General features: G+C 62.7%; 1 protein-coding gene across 4 annotated transcripts in view; it reads right to left on the bottom strand.

Annotated features, from left to right (window-relative positions):
• The window catches only part of LOC128849624 (epithelial discoidin domain-containing receptor 1-like), a 22,193-nt gene extending 9,814 nt beyond the window's left edge, over window positions 1–12,379 (bottom strand). The window contains exons 1-10 of one of the 4 annotated variants that reach the window (XM_054052050.1): window positions 12,333–12,379; window positions 10,856–10,930; window positions 9,140–9,242; window positions 7,496–7,724; window positions 6,103–6,250; window positions 5,665–5,767; window positions 5,022–5,208; window positions 3,701–3,944; window positions 2,565–2,684; window positions 2,305–2,463 (exon numbers count right to left, since the gene is read on the bottom strand). In XM_054052050.1, coding sequence (XP_053908025.1) covers window positions 2,305–2,463; window positions 2,565–2,684; window positions 3,701–3,944; window positions 5,022–5,208; window positions 5,665–5,767; window positions 6,103–6,250; window positions 7,496–7,724; window positions 9,140–9,242; window positions 10,856–10,922 — 1,360 coding nt within the window. In that variant the 5' untranslated portion in view covers window positions 10,923–10,930; window positions 12,333–12,379. The remainder of the gene's footprint in view (window positions 1–2,304; window positions 2,464–2,564; window positions 2,685–3,700; window positions 3,945–5,021; window positions 5,209–5,664; window positions 5,768–6,102; window positions 6,251–7,495; window positions 7,725–9,139; window positions 9,243–10,855; window positions 10,931–12,332) is intronic. The other 3 variants (XM_054052051.1, XM_054052052.1, XM_054052053.1) reach the window with 3 other exon arrangements.
• Between the last annotated feature and the right edge of the window lie 1,499 nt (window positions 12,380–13,878).

The raw sequence follows: 13,878 nt of genomic DNA, 5'->3' as shown, positions 1-13,878 counted from the left end.
CCCCGCCCAGGCCCAGCTCCTCCCGCCCGGCTCCTCCCAGTTCATCCCAGTTCATCCCAGTTCATCCCAGTTCCTCCCAGTTCATCCCAGTTCATCCCAGTTCATCCCAGCTCCTCCCAGTTCCTCCCAGCTCCTCCCAGTTGACCCCCAGTTCCTCCCAGCTCCTCCCAGTTGCTCCCAGTTGACCCCCAGTTGACCCCCAGTTGCTCCCAGCTCCTCCCAGTTGACCCCCAGTTGACCCCCAGTTCCTCCCAGTTGCTCCCAGTTGCTCCCAGTTGACCCCCAGTTGACCCCCAGTTCCTCCCAGTTCATCCCAGTTGACCCCAGTTCCTCCCAGTTCCTCCCAGTTCATCCCAGTTCATCCCAGTTCCTCCCAGTTGACCCCCAGTCCCTCCCAGTTCATCCCAGTTCCTCCCAGTTCCTCCCAGTTGACCCCCAGAGCTCCCACACTGGATCACAGCATCTCCAGCCCAGTTCCTCCCAGTTGACCCCCAGTTCCTCCCAGTTCATCCCAGTTCCTCCCAGCTCCTCCCAGTTCCTCCCAGCTCCTCCCAGCTCATCCCAGTTGACCCCCAGTTCCTCCCAGCTCCTCCCAGTTGCTCCCAGTTGACCCCCAGTTCCCCCCAAGCTCCTCCCAGCTCCTCCCAGTTCCTCCCAGTTGACCCCCAGTTGACCCCCAGTTGCTCCCAGTTCATCCCAGTTGACCCCCAGTTCCTCCCAGTTGCTCCCAGTTGACCCCCAGTTGCTCCCAGTTCCTCCCAGTCGCTCCCAGTTCCTCCCAGTCGCTCCCAGTTGATCCCCAGTTGACCCCCAGTTGCTCCCAGTTGCTCCCAGTTCCTCCCAGTTGACCCCCAGTTCCTCCCAGTTGATCCCCAGTTGACCCCCAGTTCCTCCCAGTTGCTCCCAGTTGACCCCCAGTTGACCCCCAGTTCCTCCCAGTCACTCCCAGTTCCTCCCAGTTGACCCCCAGTTCCTCCCAGTTGACCCCCAGTTCCTCCCAGTTCATCCCAGTTGACCCCAGTTCCTCCCAGTTCCTCCCAGTTCATCCCAGTTCATCCCAGTTCCTCCCAGTTGACCCCCAGTCCCTCCCAGTTCATCCCAGTTCCTCCCAGTTCCTCCCAGTTGACCCCCAGAGCTCCCACACTGGATCACAGCATCTCCAGCCCAGTTCCTCCCAGTTGACCCCCAGTTCCTCCCAGTTCATCCCAGTTCCTCCCAGCTCCTCCCAGTTCCTCCCACCTCCTCCCAGCTCCTCCCAGCTCATCCCAGTTGACCCCCAGTTCCTCCCAGCTCCTCCCAGTTGCTCCCAGTTGACCCCCAGTTCCCCCCAAGCTCCTCCCAGCTCCTCCCAGTTCCTCCCAGTTGACCCCCAGTTGACCCCCAGTTGCTCCCAGTTCATCCCAGTTGACCCCCAGTTCCTCCCAGTTGCTCCCAGTTGACCCCCAGTTGCTCCCAGTTCCTCCCAGTCGCTCCCAGTTCCTCCCAGTCGCTCCCAGTTGATCCCCAGTTGACCCCCAGTTGCTCCCAGTTGCTCCCAGTTCCTCCCAGTTGACCCCCAGTTCCTCCCAGTTGATCCCCAGTTGACCCCCAGTTCCTCCCAGTTGCTCCCAGTTGACCCCCAGTTGACCCCCAGTTCCTCCCAGTCACTCCCAGTTCCTCCCAGTTGACCCCCAGTTCCTCCCAGTTGACCCCCAGTTGCTCCCAGTCCCTCCCAGTTGCTCCCAGTCCCTCCCACTCCCCTCCCAGTCCCCCCCAGTCCCTCCCAGTCCCCCCCCAGTCCCTCCCAGTCCCCCCCAGTCCCTCCCACTCCCCTCCCAGTTCCTCCCAGTCCCCCCCAGTCCCTCCCAGTCCCCTCCCAGTCCCTCCCAGTCCCTCCCAGTCCCTCCCAGTCCCCTCCCAGTCCCCTCCCAGTCCCCCCCAGTCCCTCCCAGTCCCTCCCAGTCCCTCCCAGCCCCTCCCAGTCCCCTCCCAGTCCCTCCCAGTCCCTCCCAGTCCCCTCCCAGCCCCTCCCAGTCCCCTCCCAGTCGCTCCCAGTCCCCTCCCAGTCCCCTCCCAGTCCCCTCCCAGTCGCTCCCAGTCCCTCCCAGTCCCCTCCCAGCCCCTCCCAGTCCCCCCCAGTCCCCTCCCAGTCCCCCCCAGTCCCCTCCCAGTCCCCCCCAGTCCCCCCCCAGTCCCTCCCAGTCGCTCCCAGTCCCCTCCCAGTCGCTCCCAGTCCCCCCCAGTCCCTCCCACTCCACTCCCAGCCCCTCCCAGTCCCCCCCAGTCCCCCCCAGTCCCCCCCAGTCGCTCCCAGTCCCCTCCCCACCTTTCCCAGGGCGCTCTTCCAGCGGTGCCCCCAGAGGATGAGGACGATGATCCCCACCAGGAGGAGGATGAGGGCCCCCAGAGAGCCCTCCAGGACGGCGGCGGCGCCGCGCTCGGCGGTGGCTGCGGCGGTGGCTGCGGCGGTGGCTGCGGCGGTGGCTGCGGTGGGAGGTGACGGCGGCCATGATGGGGCCGCTCTGCTCCCCCCTCCTCCCGCCGTCCCCCCCCCCTCGTCACGGCCCACCTCGTTAAGGCCTTACCGCGGGGTGGGAGCGCGGCGGCCGCGGCGCTGTCGTCGGCGATGCCCGCGGCGCCCACTGAGGCCTCGGGGGGGGCAACGGGGGACCCCCCGCTGGGCCGCGGGGCCTCCGCCACCACCTCTGCAGAGAGAGGGGACCCCGAAGCGTTAACCGACTGCGGTCAAGCAACCGCCCCTTGGCCCAACCGATGACCCCTTGACCCAACCGATGACCCTTTGACCCAACCGATGACCCTTTGGCCCAACCGATGACCCCTTGGCCCAACCGATGACCCTTTGACCCAACCGATGACCCCTTGGCCCAACCGATGACCCTTTGGCCCAACCGATGACCCTTTGACCCAACCGATGACCCTTTGGCCCAACCGATGACCCTTTGGCCCAACCGACGACCCCTTGGCCCAACCGATGACCCCTTGGCCCAACCGACGACCCTTTGGCCCAACCGATGACCCTTTGGCCCAACCGATGACCCTTTGACCCAACCGACGACCCTTTGGCCCAACCGATGACCCTTTGACCCAACCGACCACCCTTTGACCCAACCGATGACCCTTTGACCCAACCGACGACCCTTTGGCCCAACCGATGACCCTTTGACCCAACCGACGACCCTTTGGCCCAACTGACGACCCTTTGGCCCAACTGATGACCCTTTGGCCCAACCGATGACCCTTTGACCCAACCGACCACCTCTTGACCCAACTGATGACCCTTTGGCCCAACCGATGACCCTTTGACCCAACCGACCACCTCTTGACCCAACTGATGACCCTTTGGCCCAACCGATGACCCTTTGGCCCAACCGATGACCCTTTGACCCAACTGATGACCCTTTGGCCCAACCGATGACCCTTTGACCCAACCGACCACCTCTTGACCCAACTGATGACCCTTTGGCCCAACCGATGACCCTTTGACCCAACCGACCACCTCTTGACCCAACTGATGACCCTTTGGCCCAACCGATGACCCTTTGGCCCAACCGATGACCCTTTGACCCAACTGACCACCCTTTGGCCCAACCGATGACCCTTTGGCCCAACCACGCGTTGCCCCAAGGGCCGATGCTTTGGTGGAGGTGGAGGAGAAGGCCGACGCCGCGTCCGGTCTGGAGGCCCTGTGCCGGGCACTCACCTGAGTGGAAGGTGACCTCACTGAAGAGCATCCACTCGGCGGCGAAGAAGAAGCGGCACTGGAGGAAGCGAGCGCGGCGCCCCCCGAGGGCGACGGTGACCCAGCGGGCGCCGGCGGTGGCGCCCATGGGGCTGTGGGACGTCGAGGAGGGCTCCTCCCAAGGTCTGGCCAAGCTCTGCTTGAAGCGACACTCCACCGCCGTGAAGGCGTCGACGCTGCGCGTCGGCACAACGCTGCAATGGACCTGCGGGGGGCACGGGGGGGTCGGACAACGGCCACCGGGAGGGCTTGGCCCGACGGGAAGGGCTTGGCCCAAAGGGAAGGGCTTGGCCCAGCGGGAAGGGCTTGGCCCAGCGGGGAAGGTCTATGGCCAACGGGAAGGTCTTGACCCAACAGGAAGGTCTTGGCCCGACGGGAAGGACTATGGCCAACGGGAAGGGCTTGGCCCAGCGGGAAGGTCTTGGCCCAAGGGGAAGGTCTATGGCCAATGGGAAGGTCTATGGCCAATGGGAAGGCCTTGGCCCAACGGGAAGGTCTTGGCCCAAGGGGAAGGTCTTGGCCCAACGGGAAGGTCTTGGCCCGACGAGAAGGTCTTGGCCCAAAGGGAAGGCCTTGGCCCAATGGGAAGGTCTATGGCCAACGGGGAAGGTCTTGACCCAACGGGGAAGGTCTTGACCCAACGGGAAGGTCTATGGCCAATGGGAAGGTCTTGGCCCAACGGGAAGGTCTATGGCCAAGGGGAAGGTCTATGGCCAACGGGAAGGTCTCGGCCCAACGGGAAGGTCTCGGCCCAACGGGAAGGTCTATGGCCAAGGGGAAGGTCTTGGCCCAACGGGAAGGTCTATGGCCAAGGGGAAGGTCTTGGCCCAACGGGAAGGTCTATGGCCAATGGGAAGGTCTTGGCCCTCCTTCTCCATCAGGAAGTTCTTGGCCCAACATGAAGGTCTTGACCCTACAAGAAGCTCTCGGCCCAAAGGGAAGGTCTTGACCCAACAGGGAAGGTCTATGGCCCAACGGGAAGGTCTTGGCCCTATGGGGAAGGTCTTGGCCCTATGGGGAAGGTCTATGGCCCAACGGGAAGGTCTTGTCCCTATGGGGAAGGTCTTGGCCCTCCTTCTCCATCAGGAAGTTCTTGGCCCAACATGAAGGTCTTGGCCCTACGAGAAGCTCTCAGCCCAAGGGGAAGCTCTTGACTCCCCCCTCCAAGGGGAAGTCCCACACCCAGTGGAGAGGTTTCGCCTCCAAGATGAGGTCCCCGCGGTGGCCCCTGGCGGCTCCGGCCCCGCCCCAGCGCCGCCCTTCCCAGCATGCCGTGGGGCACCTGCATGGCGTGGAGCCTCCGCAGCTTCTCAAACTCGAACTCCAGTTCCACGTGGGGTTGAGGTCCCGGCGGTCGACGCCATCCGACGTAGTCGTAACCCGACCAAAGGCGGCGCTCGCGGCTCCTCAGGAAGTCATCGAGACCCAAAACGCCGTCCACCAACTGCCCCAAACCCCCAAAGGGCCGTCTGGGGGGGCAAAAGGCACCTGAGATCCTCCATCCCACCAACCGGGAACCTCCCGTGGGGCCACCTGAGGGTTCAAGGGGCTCCTGGACACCTGAGATCCTCCATCCCACCAACCGGGAACCTCCCATGGGGCCACCTGAGGGTTCAAGAGGCTCCTGGACACCTGAGATCCTCCATCCCACCAACCGGGAACCTCCCGTGGGGCCACCTGAGGGTTCAAGAGGTTCCTGGACATTGGGGGGACTCCATCCCACCCAACCAGAGGTGACCATGGGGCCACCTGAGGGTTGAAGGAAGAGTTTGAGGACCTCTGGGGCCATCTCAGAAGGTCCAGAGCCACTTTGGGGACAGTTTGAGAAGACCCTGATGATGGCTGAAGGCCATTGGAGGGCAGTTGAGGAGCTGTTGGGGCTCTTTGGGGCAGGAGACCCTCGAGGAGACCCCTGGAGGACTCACGGGCCAACGCTGGATCCATCGTAGGTGGAGTCGTTGAGGACAACAGGTCCCGTGTCGAGGACCATCACCTGTCCCCGCGGCGCCGTGTAGGACAGGAGCCCAACTGGAGACCCAGAACATCCCCCGGGGTCACCACGGGGTCAGTGAGGGACGTGGGGATGGAGGACCACCACGGGGTCAGTGAGGGATGAGGGGATGGAGGACCACCACGGGGTGAGTGAGGGATGAGGGGATGGAGGACCACCACGGGGTCAGTGAGGGATGTGGGGATGGAGGACCACCATGGGGTGAGTGAGGGATGAGGAGATGGAGGACCACCACGGGGTGAGTGAGAGACGTGGGGATGGAGGACCACCACGGGGTCGGGTGAGGGCCGAGGTGGCCCTGGGGGGTGGTGGTGGTCTGGAGGTGACCTCCAGGGCTTGGGGTGGTCCTCACCGTCCCAGGGGCAGCCGTAGAGCTCCAGGCGGAGGCAGACGCTCATGGCTCGCGGGGCGCGAGGGTAGACACGCAGCGCTCGGGCCACCACCGGCGGAGACAGATCCTTCAGGACCACCCCCTGAGGGTCCTCGTTGCCACCGATGATCTGCGGTCCCACCGTCCGCTGAGCTCCAAGAGGACCACCACCTCCTCCTCCTCCCACCACCTCCTCCTCCTCCTCCCACCACCACCACCTCCTGGGACCTCCCGGGTCCTCGAGGAGCTCCACCTTCCAGCCGGGGATCTCCCGGGGATCGCGGTCACCTCAACAACCCAACAACCTCTTGAGGTCCCCAAGATGGCCTCAAGGTCCATAAGATGTCCCCAAGGTCCCCAAGATGGCCTCAAGGTCTTTGGTCACCTCAACAACCCAACATCCTCAAGGACCCCAAGATGGCCTCAAGGTCCCCAAGATGTCTCCAAGATCCTAAAGATGTCTCCAAGGTCCCCACGGTCCCTGGGATGTCCCCAAGGTCCCCAAGATGTCCTCAAGGTCCATAAGATGACCCCCAGGCCCCTGGGATGTCCCCAAGATGTCCTCAAGGTCTCCAAGGTGTCCCCAAGGTCCCCAAGATATCCTCAAGGTTTCCAAGATGTCCCCAAGGTCCCCAAGATGTCCCAAAGGTCCATACGATGTCCCCAAGGTCTCCGAGATGTCCCCAAGGTCTTTAGTTACCTCAATAACCCGACAACCTCAAGGAACCCAAGATGTCTCCAAGATCCCAAAGATGTCCCCAAGGTCCCCAAGATGTCCCCAAGGTCCCCAAGGTGTCCCCAAGGTCTTTGGTCACCTCAACAACCCAACATCCTCAAGGACCCCAAGATGTCCTCAAGGTCCCCACGATGTCCCCACAGTCCCCGCGATGTCCCCACGGTCCCCAGGATGTCCCCAAGGTCTTTGGTCACGTCAACAACCCAACATCCTCAAGGAACCCAAGATGTCCTCAAGGTCCCCAAGATGTCCCCAAGGTTCATAAGATGTCCCCCAGGCCCCCAAGATGTCCCCAAGGTCCCCAAGATGTCCCCCAGGCCCCCAAGATGTCCCCAAGGTCCCCAAGATGTCCCCCAGGCCCCCAAGATGTCCTGAAGGTCCATAAGATGTCCCCCAGGCCCCCAAGATGTCCTGAAGGTCCCCAAGATGTCCCCCAGGCCCCCAAGATGTTCCCAAGGTCCCCAAGATGTCCCCCAGGCCCCCAAGATGTCCCCAAGGTCCCCAAGATGTCCCCAAGGTCCCCAAGATGTTCCCAAGGTCCATAAGATGTCCCCCAGGCCCCCAAGATGTTCCCAAGGTCCATAAGATGTCCCCCAGGCCCCCAAGATGTCCCCGGGACGTCCCCCCGGTGGCGGTCACCTCAGTGCCCCAGCGGTCCCTCCAGCGCAGCCACCGGCGTTGGTCGCGGCTGTAGCGCAGGCGGTAGCCGTGGGCGAACTCGCGGCCGTGGCCACCGGCGTGGCGGCCCTGCGTCCCCACCAGCGTCACCAGGTGAAGCCGTCCCAGATCCACCTCCAAGAACTCCTCCTCCTCCGGAAAGACGGGGCCCGCGGGACACCACGCGCCGTCGCCATCGCTGCGGCCCAGCCTGGGGGGACACCGACCGAGACCTTCGGGGGACCCTCGGGGGACCTTTGGGGCACCTTCAGGGGGACCTTCTGGGGACTTTCGGGGGGAATCTTTGGGGGGACCTTCTGGAGGACCTTTGAGGCACTTTCAGGGCACCTTCGGGAGGACCTTTGGGGCACCTTCAGGGGGACCTTCAGGGGATCTTCTGGGGACCTTTGGGGGACCTTTGGGGGACCTTCAGGGGACCTTTGGGGTGACCTTCTGGGGACCTTTGGGGAACCTTCAGGGGGACCTTCGGGGGGACCTTCGGGGGGAATCTTTGGGGCACTTTCAGGGCACCTTCGGGGGCACCTTTGGGGCACCTTTGGGGGGACCTTTGGGGGGACCTTTGGGGGAACTTCAGGGGAACATTCTGGGCACCTTCGGGGGACCTTTGGGGCACCTTCGGGGGACCTTTGGGGGACATTCGGGGAAACATTCAGGGCACCTTCGGGGGCACCTTTGGGGCACCTTTGGGGCACCTTTGGGGGGACCTTTGGGGGGACCTTTGGGGGGACTTCAGGGGAACATTCTGGGCACCTTCGGGGGACCTTTGGGGGGACCTTCGGGGGGGACCTTTGGGGCACCTTTGGGGGACCTTTGGGGGACATTCGGGGAAACATTCAGGGCACCTTTGGGGGGACCTTTGGGGCACCTTTGGGGGGACCTTTGGGGGGACATTCAGGGAGACACTCAGGGGACCTTCAGGGCACCTTCTGGGGGAGCTTCTGGGGGACATTCGGGGGACCTTCGGGGGGAACTTCAGGGGGAACTTCAGGGCACCTTTGGGGAACCTTTGAGTGGACCTTCAGGGCACCTTTGGAGCACCTTCTGGGGGACCTTCAGGGGGGACCTTTGGGGCACCTTCAATGAGGGGACAAAGGGACAACCAGGGGACATCCAAGGGACACCCAGGGGACATGGGGACATCTGAGGAACATGGGGACAACCAGGAGGGACAAAGGGACCTGGGGACACCCGGGGGGACCCTGGCTGACACAGAGCAGTACTGAGACGGGACACTGGGCCACACTGGGCCATACTGGGCCATAGGGGCCATACTGGGCCATAGTAGGCCACAGTGGGCCATAGTGGGCCATAGTGGGCCATACTGGGCCACAGTGGGTCACAGTGGGCTATACTGGGCCATAGTGGGTCATAGTGGGCTATACTGGGCCATACTGGGCCATAGTGGGCTATACTGGGCCACAGTGGGCCATAGTGGGCTATACTGGGCCATAGTGGGCCTCCTTGCGCACGGCAGGCAGAGGTGGCTCCGCTGGGGACACCATGGGGACACGGAGGGGTCCTTGAGAGGGGACACCGGGTGTGGGGGAGGTGGGTACTGGGCCCTACTGGGCCCTACTGGGCCCTACTGGGGTGCACTGGGCTCACCGGCCGTGGTGGGCGGCGGTGGAGTCGGACCAAGCGCTGGAGGCCGAGATGCGGCTGTCGGGGATGGAACCGTCCTCCATCCCCAGAGCGAAGCGGCACCGGCCTGGGGGACACGGGGACGTGAGAGGGGACACCGGGGACACCACGGGGACATGAGAGGGGACACCGGGGACAGGGGGACAGGGGGACACGGGGACGTGAGAGGGGACACCGGGGACACGGGGACAGGGGGACACGGGGACGTGAGAGGGGACACCGGGGACAGGGGGACAGGGGGACACGGGGACATGAGAGGGGACACCGGGGACAGGGGGACAGGGGGACACGGGGACGTGAGAGGGGACACCGGGGACACGGGGACAGGGGGACACGGGGACGTGAGAGGGGACACCGGGGACAGGGGAACATGGGGACACGGGGACGTGAGAGGGGACACCGGGGACACACCGGGGACACGGGGACGTGAGAGGGGACACCGGGGACAGGGGGACACGGGGACGTGAGAGGGGGACACCGGGGACACGGGGACATGGGGACACGGGGACGTGAGAGGGGACACCGGGGACATGGGGACACGGGGACGTGAGAGGGGACACCGGGGACACACCGGGGACAGGGGGACACGGGGACATGAGAGGGGACACCGGGGACATGGGGACACGGGGACATGAGAGGGGACACCGGGGACACGGGGACACCACGGGGACACGGGGACAGGGGGACATGGGGACGGGGGACACGGGGACATGAGAGGGGACACTGGGGACACGGGGACACCGCGGGGACAGGGGGGCATGGGGACACCACGGGGACACAGGGGACATGGGGATGTTGGGGACATGAGGAAGGACATGGGGGACATGGGGGACATTTTGGACATGAGAACGGACATGGGGGACATTTGGGGACATTGGGGACATGAGGAGGGACATGGGGAACATGAGGATATTGGGGAGGGACTTGGGGAAATGGGGACATGAGGAGGGACATGAGGAGGGACATTGGGACATGGGGACACGAGGAGGGACATTGGGGACATGGAGACAATAGGGATATGAGGAGGGACATGGGGGACATTGGGGACAAAGGAGGATGTGGGCAACACAGGGGACTCAGAGCCCCCCCCAGACCCCATAGAGCCCCCAGAGCCCCTATAGACCCCATAGAGCCCCCAGAGCCCCCATAGACCCCATAGGGCACCCAGAGCCCCCCCAGACCCCATAGAGCCCCCAGAGACCCCCCAGACCCCATAGGTCCCCCAGAGCCCCTATAGACCCCATAGGGCCCCCAGAGCCCCCATAGACCCCATAGGTCCCCCAGAGCCCCCACAGACCCCATAGGTCCCCCAGAGCCCCTATAGACCCCATAGGGCCCCTGGAGCCCCCATAGACCCCATAGGGCCCCCAGAGCCCCTATAGACCCCATAGGGCACCTATAGACCCCATAGGGCCCCCGGAGCCCCCATAGACCCCATAGGGCCCCCGGAGCCCCCCCAGACCCCATAGGGCCCCCGGAGCCCCTATAGACCCCATAGAGCCCCCGGAGCCCCCATAGACCCCATAGGTCCCCCGGAGCCCCCCCAGCCCCCATAGGGCCCCCGGAGCCCCCCCAGCCCCCATAGGGCCCCCAGAGCCCCTATAGACCCCATAGAGCCCCCCCAGCCCCCATAGGGCCCCCGGAGCCCCCCCAGCCCCCCGTGGATCCTATGGGTCTCACCCAGGTCGAGGCGTCCGTCCATCGCTCGCGTCCCCACCGCCAGGAGGAGGAGGGGCAGAACCCCCATGGCGGCACCTGGGGGCAACCGGGGCGTACTGGGAGGGAACTGGGAGCACTGGGAAGGGCACTGGGAGCAACGGGAGCGAACGGGATGGGGACTGGGAGCACTGGGATGGGGACTGGAAGCAATGGGAGCGAATGGGATTGGGACTGGGAGGACTGGGATGGGGACTGGAAGGGAACTGGGATGGAACTGGAAGCAATGGGAGGGCTGGGATGGGGACTGGGAGGGAACTGGGAAGGCTGGGAGGGGAACTGGGAGTAGCGGGAGGGCTGGGATGGGCACTGGGAGGACTGGGATGGAACTGGGAGGGAACTGGGAAGGCTGGGAGGGGAACTGGGAGTAGCGGGAGGGCTGGGATGGGCACTGGGAGGACTGGGATGGGGACTGGGAGGACTGGGATGGGGACTGGGAGGGAGACAGGGGGCAGTGGGAGGGCTGGGATGGGGACTGGGAGGACTGGGATGGAACTGGGAGGGGGACTGGGAGCAGTGGGAGGGCTGGGATGGGGACTGGGAGGGAACTGGGAAGGCTGGGAGGGGAACTGGGAGGACTGGAATAGGGACTGGGGAAGGCTGGGATGGGACTGGGAGCACTGGGATGGAACTGGAAGCAATGGGAGGGCTGGGATGGGGACTGGGAGGGAACTGGGAGGACTGGAATAGGGAATGGGGGGGACTGGGACGAGAACCGGGAGGGCTGGGATTGGCACTGGGAGCACTGGGATGGGGACTGGGAGCAGTGGGAGGGCTGGGATAGGAACTGGGAGCACTGGGATGGGGACTGGGAGCAGTGGGATGGAACTGGGAGCAGTGGGATGGAACTGGGAGGGGGACTGGGAGCACTGGGAGGGCTGGGGTAGGAACTGGGAGCACTGGGATGGGGACTGGGAGGACTGGAATAGGGACTGGGGAAGACTGGGATGAGAACTGGGAGCACTGGGATGGAACTGGGAGGGGGACTGGGAGCACTGGAATCTACACCCCCCCCAGACAGGAGCCCCTTCAGTGCCCCCCAGTGCCTCCCAGTACCGTCCCAAATCCCTCCCAGTGCCTCCCAGTGCCCTCCCAACACCTCCCAGTGCCCCCTGAGTACCCCCTCAATCCCTCCCAGTACCCCCCCAAATCCCTCCCAGTGCCCCCCAGTGCCCTCCAACCCCTCCCAGTGCTCCCCAGTACCCCCTCAAATCCTGCCCCAATCTCCCCCAGTGCCCCCCAAATCCCTCCCAGTGCCTCCCAGTACCCCCCAAATCCCTCCCAGTGCCTCCCAGTACCCCCCAAATCCCTCCCAGTGCCCCCCAAATCCCTCCCAGTGCCCCCCAGTGACCCCCAAATCCCTCCCAGTACCTCCCAGTGCCCCCCCCAATCCCTCCCAGTGCCTCCCAGTGCCCCCCCAGCTCCCCACTGGGTTGCTCACCTCCTCCTCGCAGCCGCCCCCCCTCCCGCTCTCCCGGGTCCCCTCCCTCTCCCCCTCCTCCCCCTCCCCCTCCCCTCGGGGGGGCGGGGGGGGCCCCAGGGGGGTTTGGGAGCGCGGACTCCTCGGTCCCCTTTTGGGAAGGACCCCCCCAAAATCTCCCTTTTGGGGAGTTATTAACCCATTATTAGCTGTTATTAGCCCACATTGGCTATGATTACCTCATTATTAGCCATTATTCCCCCGTTATTAGCCGCTATTACCACGTTATTAGCCATTATTATCCCTTTATTACCCATTATTACCTCATTATTATCCATTATTAGCTATTATTACCTCATTATTAGCCATTATTGCCCGTTATTGGACATTATTACCCCATTATTAGCCTTTATTACCCCGTTATTAGCCATCATTACCCCGTTATTAGCCATTATTATTCGCTTATTAGCGATTATTCTTCCCTTCCCCTCATCCACTTGTGATAATATCCTATTATTAGGGATTACTTCCCCCTTCCCCCCCCCCTTTCTTTGGGATTATGCCACGTTATTAGAAATTATTACCCCACTATTAAGGACTATTCCTCTCCCCCCTCCCCTTTGTTAGGGATTATTCCCCATTATTAGCCGTTATTACCCCATTATTAGCCATTATTAGGGATCATTCCCCCCTTTTTTGGGGATTATTACCCATTATTAGCCATTATTACGCCATTATTAGGGATCATTCCCCCCTTTTTGGGGGATTATTCCCCATTATTAGCCATTATTACGCCATTATTAAGGATCATTCCCCCCTTTTTTGGGGATTATTCCCCATTATTAGCCATTATTAGCCCATTTTTAGGGATAATTCCCGCCTTTCTTTGGGATTATTACCATTATTAGCAATTATTACCCTGTTATTAGCCCTTATTCCTCCCTTTCCCCTCTTCATTTGCTGTTATTCCCCATTATTAGCAATTATTACCCTATTATTACTGCTTATTCCTCCCTTTATTTGGGATTATTCCCCATTATTAGCGCTGATTACCCTATTATTAGTCCTTATTCCCCATTATTAGCCGCTAATACCCCCTCCTCCTCCGCAGGGCCCCCCCCTCCCTGCATGGTTGGGCAGTGACCGCACGTCTAAAGGGCTAATAATAGCCCCCCCCCCCCCCCCACGTGGCGCTGCCAATTCCGCCCCCCCCAACAGCTGCTGCCCCTCCCCCCCCCGCCAGCTGTTGGGGGGAACAGCTGGAAAGGGGCCCCCCAAGTGCCGGGGGGGGCGGACTCCCCCTCCGAGAGTCATTTGAGAGCTCCCGCTGGGGATGGTTGGGCAGATAACTGCCTTATTAGCCGCTATTTCCCCGTTATTAGCCACTATTTCCTGGTTATTAGCCACTATTTCCCCGTTATTAGCCACTATTTCCTGGTTATTAGCCACTATTTCCCCATTATTAGCCGGTATTTCCAATTACCTGCCTTTATTTCCCCATATTAGCTACTATTTCCCCATTATTAGTCGTTACAGACAGTTATTTCCCCTTTATTAGCAACTATTT

Source organism: Cuculus canorus, chromosome 31 (assembly GCF_017976375.1).
Source record: "Cuculus canorus isolate bCucCan1 chromosome 31, bCucCan1.pri, whole genome shotgun sequence".
NCBI classification, from domain to species: domain Eukaryota; kingdom Metazoa; phylum Chordata; class Aves; order Cuculiformes; family Cuculidae; genus Cuculus; species Cuculus canorus.
Note: the sequence above shows the minus strand (reverse complement) of the source record. Positions and strands in the feature narration are given on the sequence as shown.